General features: G+C 52.9%; 2 protein-coding genes across 7 annotated transcripts; both read left to right on the forward strand.

Annotated features, from left to right (window-relative positions):
- Nucleotides 1-3,476: 3,476 nt before the first annotated feature.
- On the forward strand, nucleotides 3,477-8,655 carry CIRBP (cold inducible RNA binding protein). Of its 6 annotated transcripts, none has more exons than XM_015886375.2 (8): nucleotides 3,477-3,608; nucleotides 4,073-4,181; nucleotides 4,271-4,377; nucleotides 5,243-5,381; nucleotides 5,473-5,557; nucleotides 5,679-5,746; nucleotides 6,240-8,348; nucleotides 8,495-8,655. In XM_015886375.2, the coding sequence occupies exons 2-7, from the start codon at nucleotides 4,079-4,081 to the stop codon at nucleotides 6,254-6,256; spliced, it is 519 nt and encodes a 172-aa protein (XP_015741861.1). In that variant the 5' UTR covers nucleotides 3,477-3,608; nucleotides 4,073-4,078; the 3' UTR covers nucleotides 6,257-8,348; nucleotides 8,495-8,655. The 6 variants fall into 6 exon arrangements, with proteins under 6 accessions (XP_015741861.1, XP_015741863.1, XP_015741862.1 ...); XM_015886377.2 differs by having other exon boundaries at nucleotides 8,243-8,348; XM_015886376.2 differs by having other exon boundaries at nucleotides 5,682-5,746.
- Nucleotides 8,656-9,815: 1,160 nt separating this feature from the next.
- On the forward strand, nucleotides 9,816-12,815 carry FAM174C (family with sequence similarity 174 member C). The gene is made up of 3 exons (XM_032441007.1): nucleotides 9,816-10,240; nucleotides 10,391-10,552; nucleotides 10,838-12,815. Exons 1-3 carry the CDS (start codon nucleotides 9,831-9,833, stop codon nucleotides 10,839-10,841), a joined length of 576 nt encoding a protein of 191 aa, XP_032296898.1. The 5' UTR covers nucleotides 9,816-9,830; the 3' UTR covers nucleotides 10,842-12,815.
- The last annotated feature ends 437 nt before the right edge of the window (nucleotides 12,816-13,252 follow it).

The following is a 13,252-nucleotide window of genomic DNA, read 5'->3' on the forward strand; positions in this document are numbered from 1 at the left end:
CGGGTGGAGCAGCAATGGGGGCAGAGCCGTGCCATGCAGCAGCAATAGGGGCCATAGAGCCCCCCACTCCAATGCCCACCCCATAGGCACTGCCCACCCACACACACAGCACAGGATGGGGGCGGGGGGGGGGGGCCGTGGAGCTGTACAGCTCTGCAGGCCGAGCCCCGCTGCTCTCAGCCCTCCCCTTCCTATTTCTATCTTATCATATTCTTATCTATCTATTCTATCTTATTCTATCTATCTATCTATCTTATTTCTATCTATTCTATCTACTCTATCTATCTTATCTATTCTATCTATCTCAGCACGGTGCCTGCAGCGGTTTGGGGAGGGGGAGGGCGAGCGCAGGAGCCGTGGCGTTTATAATACAGAGAAAAGTCCCCCCCACAACCAACCAACCAAACCACCTACCCCCCCCCCCCCCCCCCCCCCACCCCCCCCTCCCCCCCCCCCCCCCCCCCCCCCCCCCCCCCTCCCCACCCCTCCTCTCCTCCCCCCCCCCCGCTTCCCGGATCTCGCTTTTCTTTTTTTGTTTGTATTATCTTATTTATTTTCTTTCCAAAACACGATGCCGGTTAGTGCAGGAGGGGAAGGAGGCGGGGTGCGTTGGGGGGGGGCGGGGGGGTGCGTCTGCTTTGCATCCTGCCCTCATCCAGCGGCTGGCCTCCCAACCCCCCTCCCCTTTGTCTATGGTAACCGCCCGTGTTTTCTGAACAATAGCAGCCCCCCGCCGCTTCCCGTCCGCTGCCGAGGGTGGTGCGAGCAGTCTTTCCCCCCCCAGCACCACCAGCCACTTGTAGGGGCCCAGCCGCTGTAGGTAAATGCGCATTTCAGACACGAGGAGGGCCCCCCCCTTCCTCATTTACCAGCAGCTGCGGTGGGGGCTTTGCAGCCGTGGTTCTCGGGCTTGGGGCTTCCCGAGGGTCTCCTTTGTGCTCTGGTGGAGGGGGGGCTGTGTGGGATAGACCGTATGGAGGTCGGTGCCTGGGTTGGTCGTTGGGGTGGGGTTGGTTGTGGGTGCAGCGGGTGGTGCACAGCTGTATGTTGTGGGGGGGGTGGGGTGGTAGCTGTAGCTTCACTACCTGTGCCCCATCGCAGGGCCCCAGCCCCATTATCCGGCTGCGTGAGAAAGCCCCCACCTTGGCCGCGGGGGAAGGCACAGAGGGGAGGCCTCGTGAATTGGCCGCTTTGAAGCAGCCTCCCCCCTCCTGCCAAGAGCCAGCTGCGGGCGGACGGCCTCACAAAGAGCCGGCTTTAGCACCAAGGTAACGGCACAGCGGGGCGAGGGGCGACGGGGCCACGACCACCCCCCCCATATTGCCCTCCCCACCCGGGTCGCAGCGCAATGGGACAGTGCTGCACCGGGCTGCTGCCTGCACTCATACACGGGGAGGGGGGGGGGAACCTTCCCAACCCGTTTTCATGCCTAAAGGGGAAAGAAAAGAACAAAAAGAGACGCAGCCCGCATGCCTGGGAGCTGAAGGGGGGGGAATGTGACCCAGACAGAGAGGAATCTGAGCTGTGCAGCTTGGGTTACAGCTTGGGTTATAGCTGTGGAATGGGGGCTGCATGGGGGTGGGCTGCTGAGCATCCCTGCAGCAGCTCCAGGCTGTTTTAGGGCAGATCCTTTAGGGTTGTGGGTCCACAAATGGATGCCATGTATGGGGTGGGTGTGCTGTGCTCCAACATGGTCACTGTAAATCAATCACAGAGGGGAAATGCAGCAGCAACACTCCTTACCATGGCAACGCTGGGATTGCATCAGGCCTTTTCTTCTTGTTTCCTGCACTGCAAAACTGGATGAGCAGCTCCCCGAGGGGATGGTAGGAAGAGAGAATGGAATCGTTTTGTCCTGTGGGCAGGAATGGGGCTGCAGGGTGCAACAGATGCGAGGGTCCCTCTGTCCTCCTGTCCTTCATCACCTCGTTGTGCCAAGGAGTATTTGGGGACACAGTGAGCAGGGCTGTGTCTGTGCCAGCTGCTGCTGCTGCAGGGAGGTTGGCTCTGGTGACACACACGTTACATCTCATCACACAATTAGCTGCCTTAACAAGCTTGCAGAGCTGCTCCCGGTGCTGCTTTTGGCTGCAGCCCTGCAGTGCAAGGAGAGGCTGCTCTGCTTTGTGGCTCATGCTTGGGTCAGAGGGAACAAGCAGATCTGGAGCAGGAGAAACCCTTGGAGAGCAGCAGATCTGGGGCAACACAGGTGATTTCTGCTGTTAATGGAGCAGCTCCGGTTATGCCAAAGGAAGGACGTTGTCACCGCTGTGTCCTCAGCTTTTTGGGGATGAATCCTCTGCAAGGAGAGCCCCAAATACTGCAACCCACAGCACTCAGTCCTGGTGGGGCCAGAATGCACCTGGAGCATTGAAACAGATCAGTGTGTCAAGGTCACTCTATCCAACCTCATTGCAGAGTGCTGGCGTTAACACCACCCTCATTTAATCAGAAGGCTGTAGAAGGGCTGAGCTCAGGGCTGTGCTGAAGGGCACGGAGCACAGCTGTGAGCAGCACTCAGCTGTGAGCCAGGCTACAAAGCTTTGTGCCCATCATCACCATTTCTAACTGCTGCTCCAGTGATTCCCAAGGGTCCGACCTTCCCCTTTTCCATCCAAGCACATTGGATGCATTTAATAGACACATACAACCCTCCTCTGACCAATGGCTCTTCCATCTCCTCTCCTCTGGGCCTCACCTGTGCTGTGTAGCTCTGATAAGTCCATTTTAACCCCTGCACAGCGTTGCTGTTGGTGGCACAGGGCTCTTCATGCAGCTCTAGGTAAGTTGTACTGTCAATATACACCAGTGCAGACTCTCATTAAACATTTCAGTGCAAACAGGGCTGAGTTTTGTTTTATAATCGCCATCGTTTCTCCTCAGGAACCACCACAGCGAGGAGCCTAGGCCGCATACAGAGGGACTAGGCCGCACCAGGACCTCGGGCTGCATAGCGCTGAGGTTTGAAGGCCTGGCTCCTTCGGACAGCACTGAGAGCTGGGCCACCCTCTCAGGGTATCCCTTAGGGAAGGGATAGAGGACGGCACGTCGGACAGGGCTGCTCGTAGGGCCGTATAAACGCAGGCCGGGATCATACCCAAGATGGCGGCCGCCCCCTCAGGCGCCCCTTTGTCTGCAGCGCCGCATTGCTGCGAAGGGCGCGAAACTGGGGCAGCGTAGCCACACCCCATTGGGCGTGCCGGCCGCCAGGGGGCGGGGATAAGGAGGTGGGCGGCCAATCAGAGGCCTCCACTTCCTTCCTCCTCACAGGGGCTCCCGCGGCCAACGGGCTGGGCGCTCTCAGCCAATCAGCGTCGCGCTCCAGGCCACGCCCCCTCGTGGGCGGAGCTGCCGGCGGGGTTTTGTTCGCGCTCCCTCCTCCCCTCTCCCCTCATGAATATTAACAAGATACTATCCAATCAGACGGCGACGCAGCGGCGGCGCTTTGGTGACGTCATTCGCCCCGCCCCCTGGCGAATTCAAATTTGCATATTCATGAAGTAGGCGGGGCCTGGAGCGGGACTATATAAGCCGCCGCCCCGCCATCCGCCGCGTTCGTCGCGCTGAGGCTTTGAAGTGCAGGGTGGTGTTCGCGGTCCCGCACACCGGTAAGCGCCCACTGACACGCGTGGGGCGGCTGCTGGGGGTGTGGGGGGATTGATTCGGAGCTGTGCATGGAGGATAACATGTTCCCGATGGAGGTGGGGGTTCGGTTCGGTGTCTCGGCCCAAAATGGGGCGGCTTTGCACCGCCGGGCCTTGTATAGCTGCGGGCGGTGCGGCCTAGTGCGGGATGGCCGCGGTGTTGGAGCGTGAAGGGGCGCCTGGAAACAAAATGGCGACGGGCCTCGGCCGTGCAAAATGGCGGCGGGAGGGAGGAGGGGCGTCGCACTGCGCATGCGCGCGGGGTGGGGGGTCCCGAGCCGGGCGGGGGTCCGCGTGGCGAGGCCCCCCCTGTGGGTGCGCGCATGCGCGGTGCTGGTGGCGCGGCGCATATCGCCCCCTGGCGGCTGGGAGGACCCGTCGGTTGAGGCGTTGATATGATGTTGATACGAGGCTGGTTGGTTCGGTAGGTCACGATGGCATCAGATGAAGGCAAGCTGTTCGTCGGAGGGCTGAGCTTTGACACCAACGAGCAGTCGCTGGAGCAGGTTTTCTCCAAGTACGGGCAGATCTCTGAAGGTGAGGGCATGTTATGGGGGCTGCGGGGATGTGCTGGGTTCTGCTGCAGTTCTGTGCTGGGTTCTGATGGTGGCTGTTCTCTCCTCCAGTGGTGGTGGTGAAAGACAGAGAAACCCAGAGGTCCAGAGGCTTCGGCTTTGTGACGTTTGAAAACATAGATGATGCAAAGGATGCAATGATGGCCATGAATGGGAAGGTAAGCAGGGTCTGCTGGAGCTGGTTTTTCTCCCCCTTAAGAATTATAGGCTCATAGAATAGTCTGGGTTGAAAAGGATCACAATGATCATCTATTTTCATCCCCCCTGCCCATGTGCAGGGTCACCAACCACCAGATAAGGCTGCCCAGAGCCACATCCATCCTGGCCTTGAATGCCTGCAGGAATCAGGAAGCAATTTAGGCATGCTTCTGTTTGAAGCCATGAGATAATACAGATAAACACTGGGGTCTTCCCAAAGAAACAGCAGAGCAACGTGGCTTAGTGAAATCCTGTTGTGCTGCTGCGTTCTGAAGAAGGCTGAAGCTGTGATCACAGAATGGTTTGGGTTGGAATTGTGGATTGTGAAACTCCAGTCGCTCTGCTGCAGGCAGGGCTGCCAGCCTTTATATTTAATACCAGCCCAAGCTGCTCAGGCCCCATCCAGCCTGGCCTTAAACACCTCCAGAGATAAATGGGGCATCCACAGCCTTTCTGGGCAGCTGTTCCTGCACCTCCCCATTCTCATAGTAAAGAAATTCCCCCTGAAATCCAATCTAAATCCTCTCTTGTTTGACTTAAAAGCATTTCCCCTTGTCCTGCTTGCTTTCCTCTTGTCCCCCTTGTAGTGAAGTGCCCTCCTGTCTGTTTGTAGGCCCCTTTAGGTACTGAAAGGCTGCAATGAGGTCACCTGGCAGCCTTCTTTTTAAGAGCATCTTTGTAATGCATGAGAATCCATCTCTATGTGTCGTCATCTCAGTTGCAGTGTTGCAAACCAGTACATACTGCTATTGAAACTCCAGTGTTGCTTCACTGGGAGCAAAGCCGTGCATTGTACGTGAGCTGATTTATCTTTCTGCTCATTAGTCTGTAGATGGCCGTCAGATCAGAGTCGATCAAGCTGGAAAATCATCAGAGAACAGATCCCGAGGCTACAGAGGGGGATCCACCGGGGGCAGGGGCTTCTTCCGTGGGGGCAGAGGTCGGGGCCGTGGCTTCTCCAGAGGTGAGCACACATTGGGGTTGATCTGCTTGGGATGGGGGTGGTGTCTGTCAATGTGCTGGAGGAGAAACCATAAACATGGTGTGTGTTCCAGGAGGTGGAGACAGAGGCTACGGTGGGAGCAGATTTGACTCCAGAAGTGGAGGATATAATGGCTCCAGAGACTACTATAATAGCAGGTAATGCTATTGTGACTGCTAGCCTGGCTTGTTACTGAGCTCTTAGTGCCTGACAGGCAGCAATGCCAGCAGGCTGCACAAGCTGCCGAGCAAATATAAAGCGCCTGAATGTTTCCAACAGCAGGAGTCAAGGTGGCTATGGAGACAGGTCTTCAGGAGGCTCCTACAGAGACAGCTACGACAGTTACGGTAAGTCCTGGTTCAAATGGGAGCCATGCGTACGTTGCTGTAGGAACTCTCTAAACCTTCTGACCCTGTTGTGATGTCTGGAAATGCTCTGAGGTTCAGCTTTGGCCTGTGCCCCCCCTCCCCTTCCCCCCTTTTTCTTTTCCTTGGCCATAAGAACCAATCTTGTCAGGCTTTTGGAGATGGCGGTTGTGCCGTTTTATAATGTCTTTTTAATTTGTAATGCATGTTGGAGGAGTTGCTTGGATCTAAAGGCAAAAAAGCAAGTTGTTGTTTTTTTTTCTTTTCCTTTCTTTCTTTTAAATTCATTCTTGGAGCTTGAGACTAAACCAAAAAAAAAAACAAGGAAGCCCTGACAAACTGCATTCAAGGGTGGGGGAGTTCTCTGACATGGTAGCACACTTTAGCTGCTGGAATAATGCAAGGGAGTTAAAATGCTGGTGGAACTTGTCTATGCTTCAGTGCCTTTACAATTGTGCCTGCTTCTTGTCCTCAGCTACACACAACGAGTAAAAATCCTTCCTGACTCAAGATCGTCCTTCCAATGGCTGTATTTATAAAGATTTTTGGAGCTTCGCTGAAATGGTTATTATTGTGTAGTACATCTTACTTGTATTTTCCACTTTTGTAGTATTATCAGTTCTAATCTTGTCAAAAAGAAAACAAAAAACACAGCCTGACAGCTTCTGATAAACCAGATGGGTCTGATGAGACTTGATTCCTTTTAGGAAGGCTCTGCTTTCGAGTGGGTTTTTTTTTTAATCTCTTTTGGAAAGCACTTCAGATTTTGTTCGAACACGATGAGCCAAGGTGTTTTTTTTTCTTACATAGAAAGGCATGAAGTTGGGGCCCCCATAATTCAGTTTCTTTTCAGATAGAAAGGACCTTTTAACCCAACGTTCACGAGAAGCTGAACAAGCTGTGGACTTCTTCTTTTTTTTTAAGTGCATTACCTTCGTCTTTTGTAACATTCCTTTAGTGTAGCAAGGTAGGAATGCAGCCTGGGTACAAATTGGAAGGCAAAAAACCACCTTGATATATCTAAAGAGAAACTTTGCTTGTATGTTCGACCCGCATAACGGTATTTTTACTGTTGTAACGATGTAAATTACCCAGAAAATAGACTTGCAAACTTACCATAAAAGAGGTTCTTGAAAATGTTTATTTATATTGTCCTTTTTTACTGGAAGAAATATGCATATTCCATTGATATTGTATTTGAAAAGTGGTAAAGGATTCTTGTATACAGTTTTTGGCTTTACGAAGCCTATTAAAAGACCGTCTGAAATGAACTCTGCTCCTGCCATTGACATTTCATTGCACAACACAGTCCTTGAAGACGATACAGTGTGTGTGTAGAAGATGCCAGAGGAGAGGAGAGAAGACTAGCGGTAGTGTAAGAGCCAAGCAGACTCATTGAACTCAGTTGCTAGAGTTGAAGCTTAAACTCGGTCTTGCCATATGAATTAATGGACGGCTGCCACTGGGCCCATAGGGGCAAAGCAGCCCCAGCCTTTGGGTGTTGGAATGCTTGGTGTCAGCTGAGCCCAGCCTTAGCGAGGAGAAGTTGTTTTCCTTCCTAACGCTGAATTGAATCCTGCTGTTTCGAAGCCTTAGTGAAGAATTAGTCCTTTGGTAACTGGGCTTAGTGTTAATGGTAGGTAAATTGCCTTACTTAGCTAGCTTTGTCATTGCCTTACAAGTTCTAAGAATTCTTTGCTAGCATATGGAAACTGCAGTGTCCTTGGAGAGAAAAGAAGTGTTGTGCCTCCAACAGAAACCTCTGAGACGAAAGCTGCTCTCTTGGCTAGTTCATATGTGGAAATAGTCCTGTAATTCGAGGTAACTCCTTTTGCTCATGTCCGCATCCTTCCTCTTGTTGAGAGCTCATTTTGAAAGCCTTATTGTACCCGTGACAAAAAAAAAACCACCATATATACCTAAATATATATATTCCTATTTTGGTCAACTGATGGACAAATTGGAACCCATGCCGTATGCAACCTTTGGCTTGTGGCACAACTTTCAGTTCCACAGATCAGAGTTGGGCATGCAGTCATGTCTTGCTAGTAGGTACGGAAGCAAGATGGGAAAGCGAATTCCCTCACTCGATATGTGTTCATCTATTGAGAATCTTCCTAGAAACTTCATTAAGTTGCTCACTTTTAATTGTAGCTTTTTTGTTTTTTTTTTTTTCTTTTTTTGCCATCCTACTTGTTGCCATTAACTTTTTCCCCTAATAGCCCACACTTTTCCTAAGCAGCCGTATCCAAAGTGGTTTTTAACTCTCTGCTTAGGGATACATTGGCTGGCATATCAAAGGCAGCAGCCGGCCCTGGAACTGTTTTCCCACACTGTGCTTCTGTGATGTGATGGGTTCAGCGAATGGCTTGTGATACCCTCGTATCTGATGTCACCTGTGTTGGGGGAGGGAGGGAGGGCTGGAAATTGATGCTCTTCCTGTTTGATGCCATCATTAATGTGTTTCTGCTTTGGCAGGCTGAAGAGGAGGCTGGATGCTGAGCTTGGAAGCTGACTTGGGCTTTGAGAAGGAGTTTGGTGCTGCTGGGGGGAAGCAGAACCCGGAGCTGTGTTTGCAAACCAGGTGAGGGCACATTGCTTCCTACCTCCATATGGTGTTGTTTCCTGATCCAATCATGTTGCTGTCTGATGCTGAACTTTAATAGCCTGTTAAGTGAAAATGGACCTAACTCCAAGCTTTGACATTGATATATTTTCCTTTTATTTCAGCAATGAGCTGCTGTGGAGAAGACCCAGAGAAGGAAGGACAGCATTGAGTTGGAGATATGAAGAGCTTTGAGCAGAGTTATTATTGATGTTCATAAGTCAATTGTATGAGCAGGAAACCCTGCTGAGCATGGAATAAAACACTGCCATGTGGCTAAAAGGAACCTTTTGTGATCCTTATGTGGGTGAATATCAGGCTGGATGGGGTTACCCTGGGGGTGCAGCACAGCTCAAGCTACAAATAAGGGGATGTTGTAGGGTTGGGGGGGGTTTGGGATGAACCATCTATGAGGTCAAAGCAGCTGAACCAGCTGTATCTGAGGGGAGAACTGAACAGTTGTGATGGGTTTGCATTATCTCTGCTTTTATTCAGGCCTGGGAGTGCTCAAGTAATGCAGTTTGAGGTCAGGAGGTGGTTTAAGGGTTGTGTTATGAGCTACGGGTGGGTGATGGGCTGTGGGAGATGCTGCAGGTAAGAGAAAGCAGCAAAGGTGCAGTGTGTGCTGTGCAGAGCTGTGATCTGAGCCACCTTTTGGTGGAGGAAATGCATTCCAAAGGGATTTTAGGAGCACGGCTGGCACTTATAGGGTGTGTGGGTAACAGAATATGGGCTGATTGGTGCCCCATCCATTATTGGGTATGTTGATGGCTGCTCATAGCTGAGTCCCAACAGCTGGTAGAGCCTTTAAGAGCTCAGCATCCCATGGGGGGCTGCAGAACCGAAGCTTTGCGGTGTGGCTGGAGCGAATGGAAAACTGCCTTAAGTGGAAACACCGTGGGAATGGGGGGGGGGGGGTGGTGGTTTTTTGGGTGCCTTTCTTTGATGTTTATGAGTAGAACTGCCAATAAAAAGGACGCGTTTAATTGCTTCATTCTGCTTTTCCTCCCTGTGTTTAAAAGCCTTTTGCGAACGATCAGAGTTAAATAGGAGGAATTGCCGGTGCTTTGTATGGGGTGGGGGGGGGGATGCTGTGTGTAGATATTCCTTCCTCTCCCCTCTGATGGTTCCTGGAGGCGATGCTAAATGCAGGACGGGGGGGAGGAGAGGGAAGGAAGCTGGTTTAAAAGCTGGGAGCCATTCACACCTCGCGGTGTCACAAAGCTTGATCTGAATTATCTGAACCATCCTCAATGCGATGCTCAGAATCACCGCAGGATCCGAAGCTTCGCTTTGAGGCTTCGCTTCTTTCATGGTCCTGTTGGGTTCGGCTGGGCTCAACCCAAAGCACAGCAGCCCCCAACCCACCTTATTTGGGGGGGGGTCTCAGAGTGCATCCAGCCCCACGGGGCCGTCCCGTATCGTGCTCATAATGTCTCTCATTTCCCCGACGGCACCGGGATGTGGGGGTGTATTAACACGGTCCATACGGTCAGAACCGAGCGGTTCATCCGGATCCGGATGGTCTCCCGGTTCGGAACGTCGGAACGGCGCAACCCCGGAACGCAGCGGCTCAGCTCCGCCTGCGCCCGGCCCCGCTTTGCGCGCACCTTCCTGCGCCGGGACCACCGCTGGGTGCCGGCCATGCTGCGCCCCCAGCCCCTTTATGTCCTGCTGCTGCTGCTGCACGGCGGCCGAGCCGGGTCTCCGAACAACGGCACCGAGACCCCACGGGAGGCGGAGGGGAACGGGACGCGGACGGGCGGGGGGCTGCTGCCCGCATCGGGGCTGCCGGTGCTGCGGAGGGCGGTGTTTGTGGTCAGCGCTTTATCGGTGTTGGCAGCGCTTTATTTTGTACTGAGGACGTTCCGGTAAGTGAGGACACGCTGTGACCCCCCCGTGTTCCCTCTTATCTCCTTCCTTCCCTCCGTTACGGCATCGTTTCCCCATCCATCCCATTACGGAACCGTTAACGACTTATAACGATGAACCCACCCGTTGTGCTCCGTCCCATTCGGCAGCTCCCGGCCCGACGGACGCAGACGGGAACCCAGCGCTGCTTTCAGATGGAAAAAACCCCAGAGGAAGAAGTACGGCTTGTTGAGCAGCTCCGATGATCGAGTGGAGATGGCATCGCTGGACAGCGAGGAGGACACGGTGTTTGAGACTCAGAACCTCAGGCGGTAAGAACATCCCCTGTGCTCCCCATACTGCAACCCATACAGCGCCCATACTGCAACCAGAGGGGCACATCTCCATCACCTCCCCTTTACTGCCTGGCTTTGAGGTCCCTGTGTTGCCACCACGGCCCTATAAGGCAGGAGGAGCTGCTGTTAGACATGCATTGCTGCTTGCCTTATCACACAGCTCTCAGCTGGGGGTTGCTGTCCCCCATAAGGCTGAACGTAGCAGAAGGGATGGCAGTGCTGATGGCTGAGCTCCCATTGTGCTTTTTTCTTTCCTTACAGATGATTTGGGACCATCGGCAGCACAGCTGTGCAGACCAAGAGAGGGCTGCTGGAATCATCGTCTGACTGGGGCTCCAGCTTTATTACCTTTGATAATTGCTTCTAATTAACAGCACAAACTTCGGTTGCTGGGGAGGGCAAAGGGGACCAAAACCTGTTTACTTCACATCTTTTCTTTTTTGGGGGGGGGGGGAGAAGTGAAGCTGCAAAGGACTTCTGCATTCAGTGCTGCGTGGGGTGATGCTCAGGAAGATGTAATGGAAGTGACTCTGCATTTGGCATTGAGTGCTGTAGGACTTTGCCCACTGCCTGGCTGGGGCTTTTTTGGGTGCTCTGTATCAGCAGCCCTGAGCTTGGCAGGCTCAGCTTTCCCTTCTGTGATGTCTGCTCCATTCTCTATGTGCCATCAGCTGCACATCAGCTGGTGTTGGGGCAGCAGCATTGCCTTAAGGACAGACAGGGGAGTTTGGGGAGGGAGCAGAGAGCTTAAGTCATCCTGGGTGCAGCAATGGGGGTGGTTAGCAGTGAGTGGATGATGCTATAAATCCCTGCGTGGGTTTACAAAACAAAGAGATGTTTGCAAACAAAGTGTATGGGATGGTCTGTGGGGCTGTGCTGGTGTTCTGCACCCCTAACCTTAACTCTAACCCTGAGCTGCTGTGTAAGGGATGGCAGAGCTGGGGCCCTCTCAGCTGTGGTTCTGGGTCTGCTCTGATATCATCTCCCTTTGGAGATGCTGCTGTGTCCCATCAGCTCAGCAGAAGGAACAGCAGTTGTTTGGTGCTTGGGTTCCCTGTGGGGCTGAATGTGGGGCTGTTAGAGGGTCAATCACAGCTGAAATGGTGGGAATTGCTTTCCAAGTGCTTCTGTTTGCAGCTTTCAGCCCCGAAGGGATGGGATGCTGCGGGTTGGGTGGTGCCGGATCCCTCAGCCCCACATTATAGTGCCTCTGTTGGGAGCATTGCCTGCAGGAGTTCCCCCAGCACTGTAATGCACTGAGAATGCTTTGGGTTTAATGGCTCCTAGTGCTGGGTTGAACCTCCTCTGTGGGTAAGGGAGGAAGCCACGCTTGCTAAAAAGAGTGGGGCAGAGGGGTGACTCCATGGGGCAGCAGTGACATGATTTGCTGCATCCCAGGGGCTGCTGCAGTGCATGATATGGATCAGAGCTGCTCCAAGGATAGAATGGGATATAAATGGGAGTGTTGCAGGGCAAGTGCAAAACCCAGGGCAGTCATCACAGGGCCCTGGGGGTCCCATTGGAACAAGCATCTTCCCATCCTTGTATTGTGTCCCTGCAGCATGGAGTGACCCAACAGCTTCAATCAGTGCATGCCAACACACCAGTAACCCAACACAGGTCTATTAGCAGAGCTCAGAACTGCTAAGAATGGATGGAAATACACAGATGCAAAGGGACACACGTTTGCTTTGAGGCCACTAATCCAATGGGCCCGGAGCTGTTGGGACCAATGGGGTTGGAGTGATGATGGTGGGATGCAATGCTGCGCATCCATGGGGCTCCTGTGCACCACGAGCAGCTGCCGCAGAGTTTGCTGGAAACAATCAGTGTTGTTTAAGCCAAAAACTGATTTCAGAAGCCGACATAATTGCCTCTCTGATCCTCTTGGAGGGCTGCATCGAGTTCCTCTCCTCTGGATATCGAGCCGTGAAGCAAATCGACTGGGGTTGTCTGCGGATGTTAATGAGATCGACTGAGAGCGAGATGAGCATCGGGGGCTCTGTTGTTAATAACGACCCTCTGTTTTGTTTCGTTGCTGCACGTGTGACTGGAATGGGATCCGCAGCATTAGAGTGCTGGAGCCGGCCCTGTGGTCTGAGCAGATTGCCAAGGAGTCAATAAAACAGCACTCGAGTGCATTGCGTTGCCTGTGCTCTCAGGAAAGAAGAGCTGGGCTTTCACCCTCCTTGCTCGACTTGTTGATTTCTTTTTCAATAGCAACCAGTCCCGTATCGATCGATTGTTTTACTTTCCTTGTGTTTACAGCATCTTCCCCCCATTCTGTTGCATCCCAACACGAACGTGTGTCGTTTTAGTGTTGCATTTCTCTCCGTGCTCAGCCTTCAACCCACACTGATGGTCTCAGGGTTTGTTCCAACCTGCTGAGTTCTCCTTATCCTCACCTTCATCCCTTCCCTTATCCAGTGCATCCCTGGAAGGTTGACCCCATCCCCTCCATGGCTTCATTGTAGCTTCATTGTGGCTTCATTGTGGCTTTATTGTGGCTTCATTGTGGCTTTTGTGCTCTTGTTTGTGTCCCTTCATCCTCCTCCCCACCACGGTGGCACTGATGGCTGCAGCATCACACTGCATGGCATGGCAGAGGGCTTTGCTTTGCTCCAGGGTTGGGTGTTGTGCTGGAGGGCAGCGCTGGGTAACCCTGTAGATGGCACT

The sequence above is a fragment of the Coturnix japonica genome, chromosome 28, assembly GCF_001577835.2.
Source record: "Coturnix japonica isolate 7356 chromosome 28, Coturnix japonica 2.1, whole genome shotgun sequence".
In the NCBI taxonomy this organism is placed as follows: domain Eukaryota; kingdom Metazoa; phylum Chordata; class Aves; order Galliformes; family Phasianidae; genus Coturnix; species Coturnix japonica.

Excerpts from the sequence above, each read along its gene's own strand:
- FAM174C (XM_032441007.1), top strand. The coding sequence starts at position 9,831 with ATGTGGGGGTGTATTAACACGGTCCATACGGTCAGAACCGAGCGGTTC. Across the intron at positions 10,241-10,390 it reads TTTGTACTGAGGACGTTCCG|CTCCCGGCCCGACGGACGCA; the intron begins GTAAGTGAGGAC and ends CCCATTCGGCAG.
- CIRBP (XM_015886373.2), top strand. The coding sequence starts at position 4,079 with ATGGCATCAGATGAAGGCAAGCTGTTCGTCGGAGGGCTGAGCTTTGAC. Across the intron at positions 4,182-4,270 it reads GTACGGGCAGATCTCTGAAG|TGGTGGTGGTGAAAGACAGA; the intron begins GTGAGGGCATGT and ends TCTCTCCTCCAG. Across the intron at positions 5,382-5,472 it reads GGGCCGTGGCTTCTCCAGAG|GAGGTGGAGACAGAGGCTAC; the intron begins GTGAGCACACAT and ends TGTGTGTTCCAG.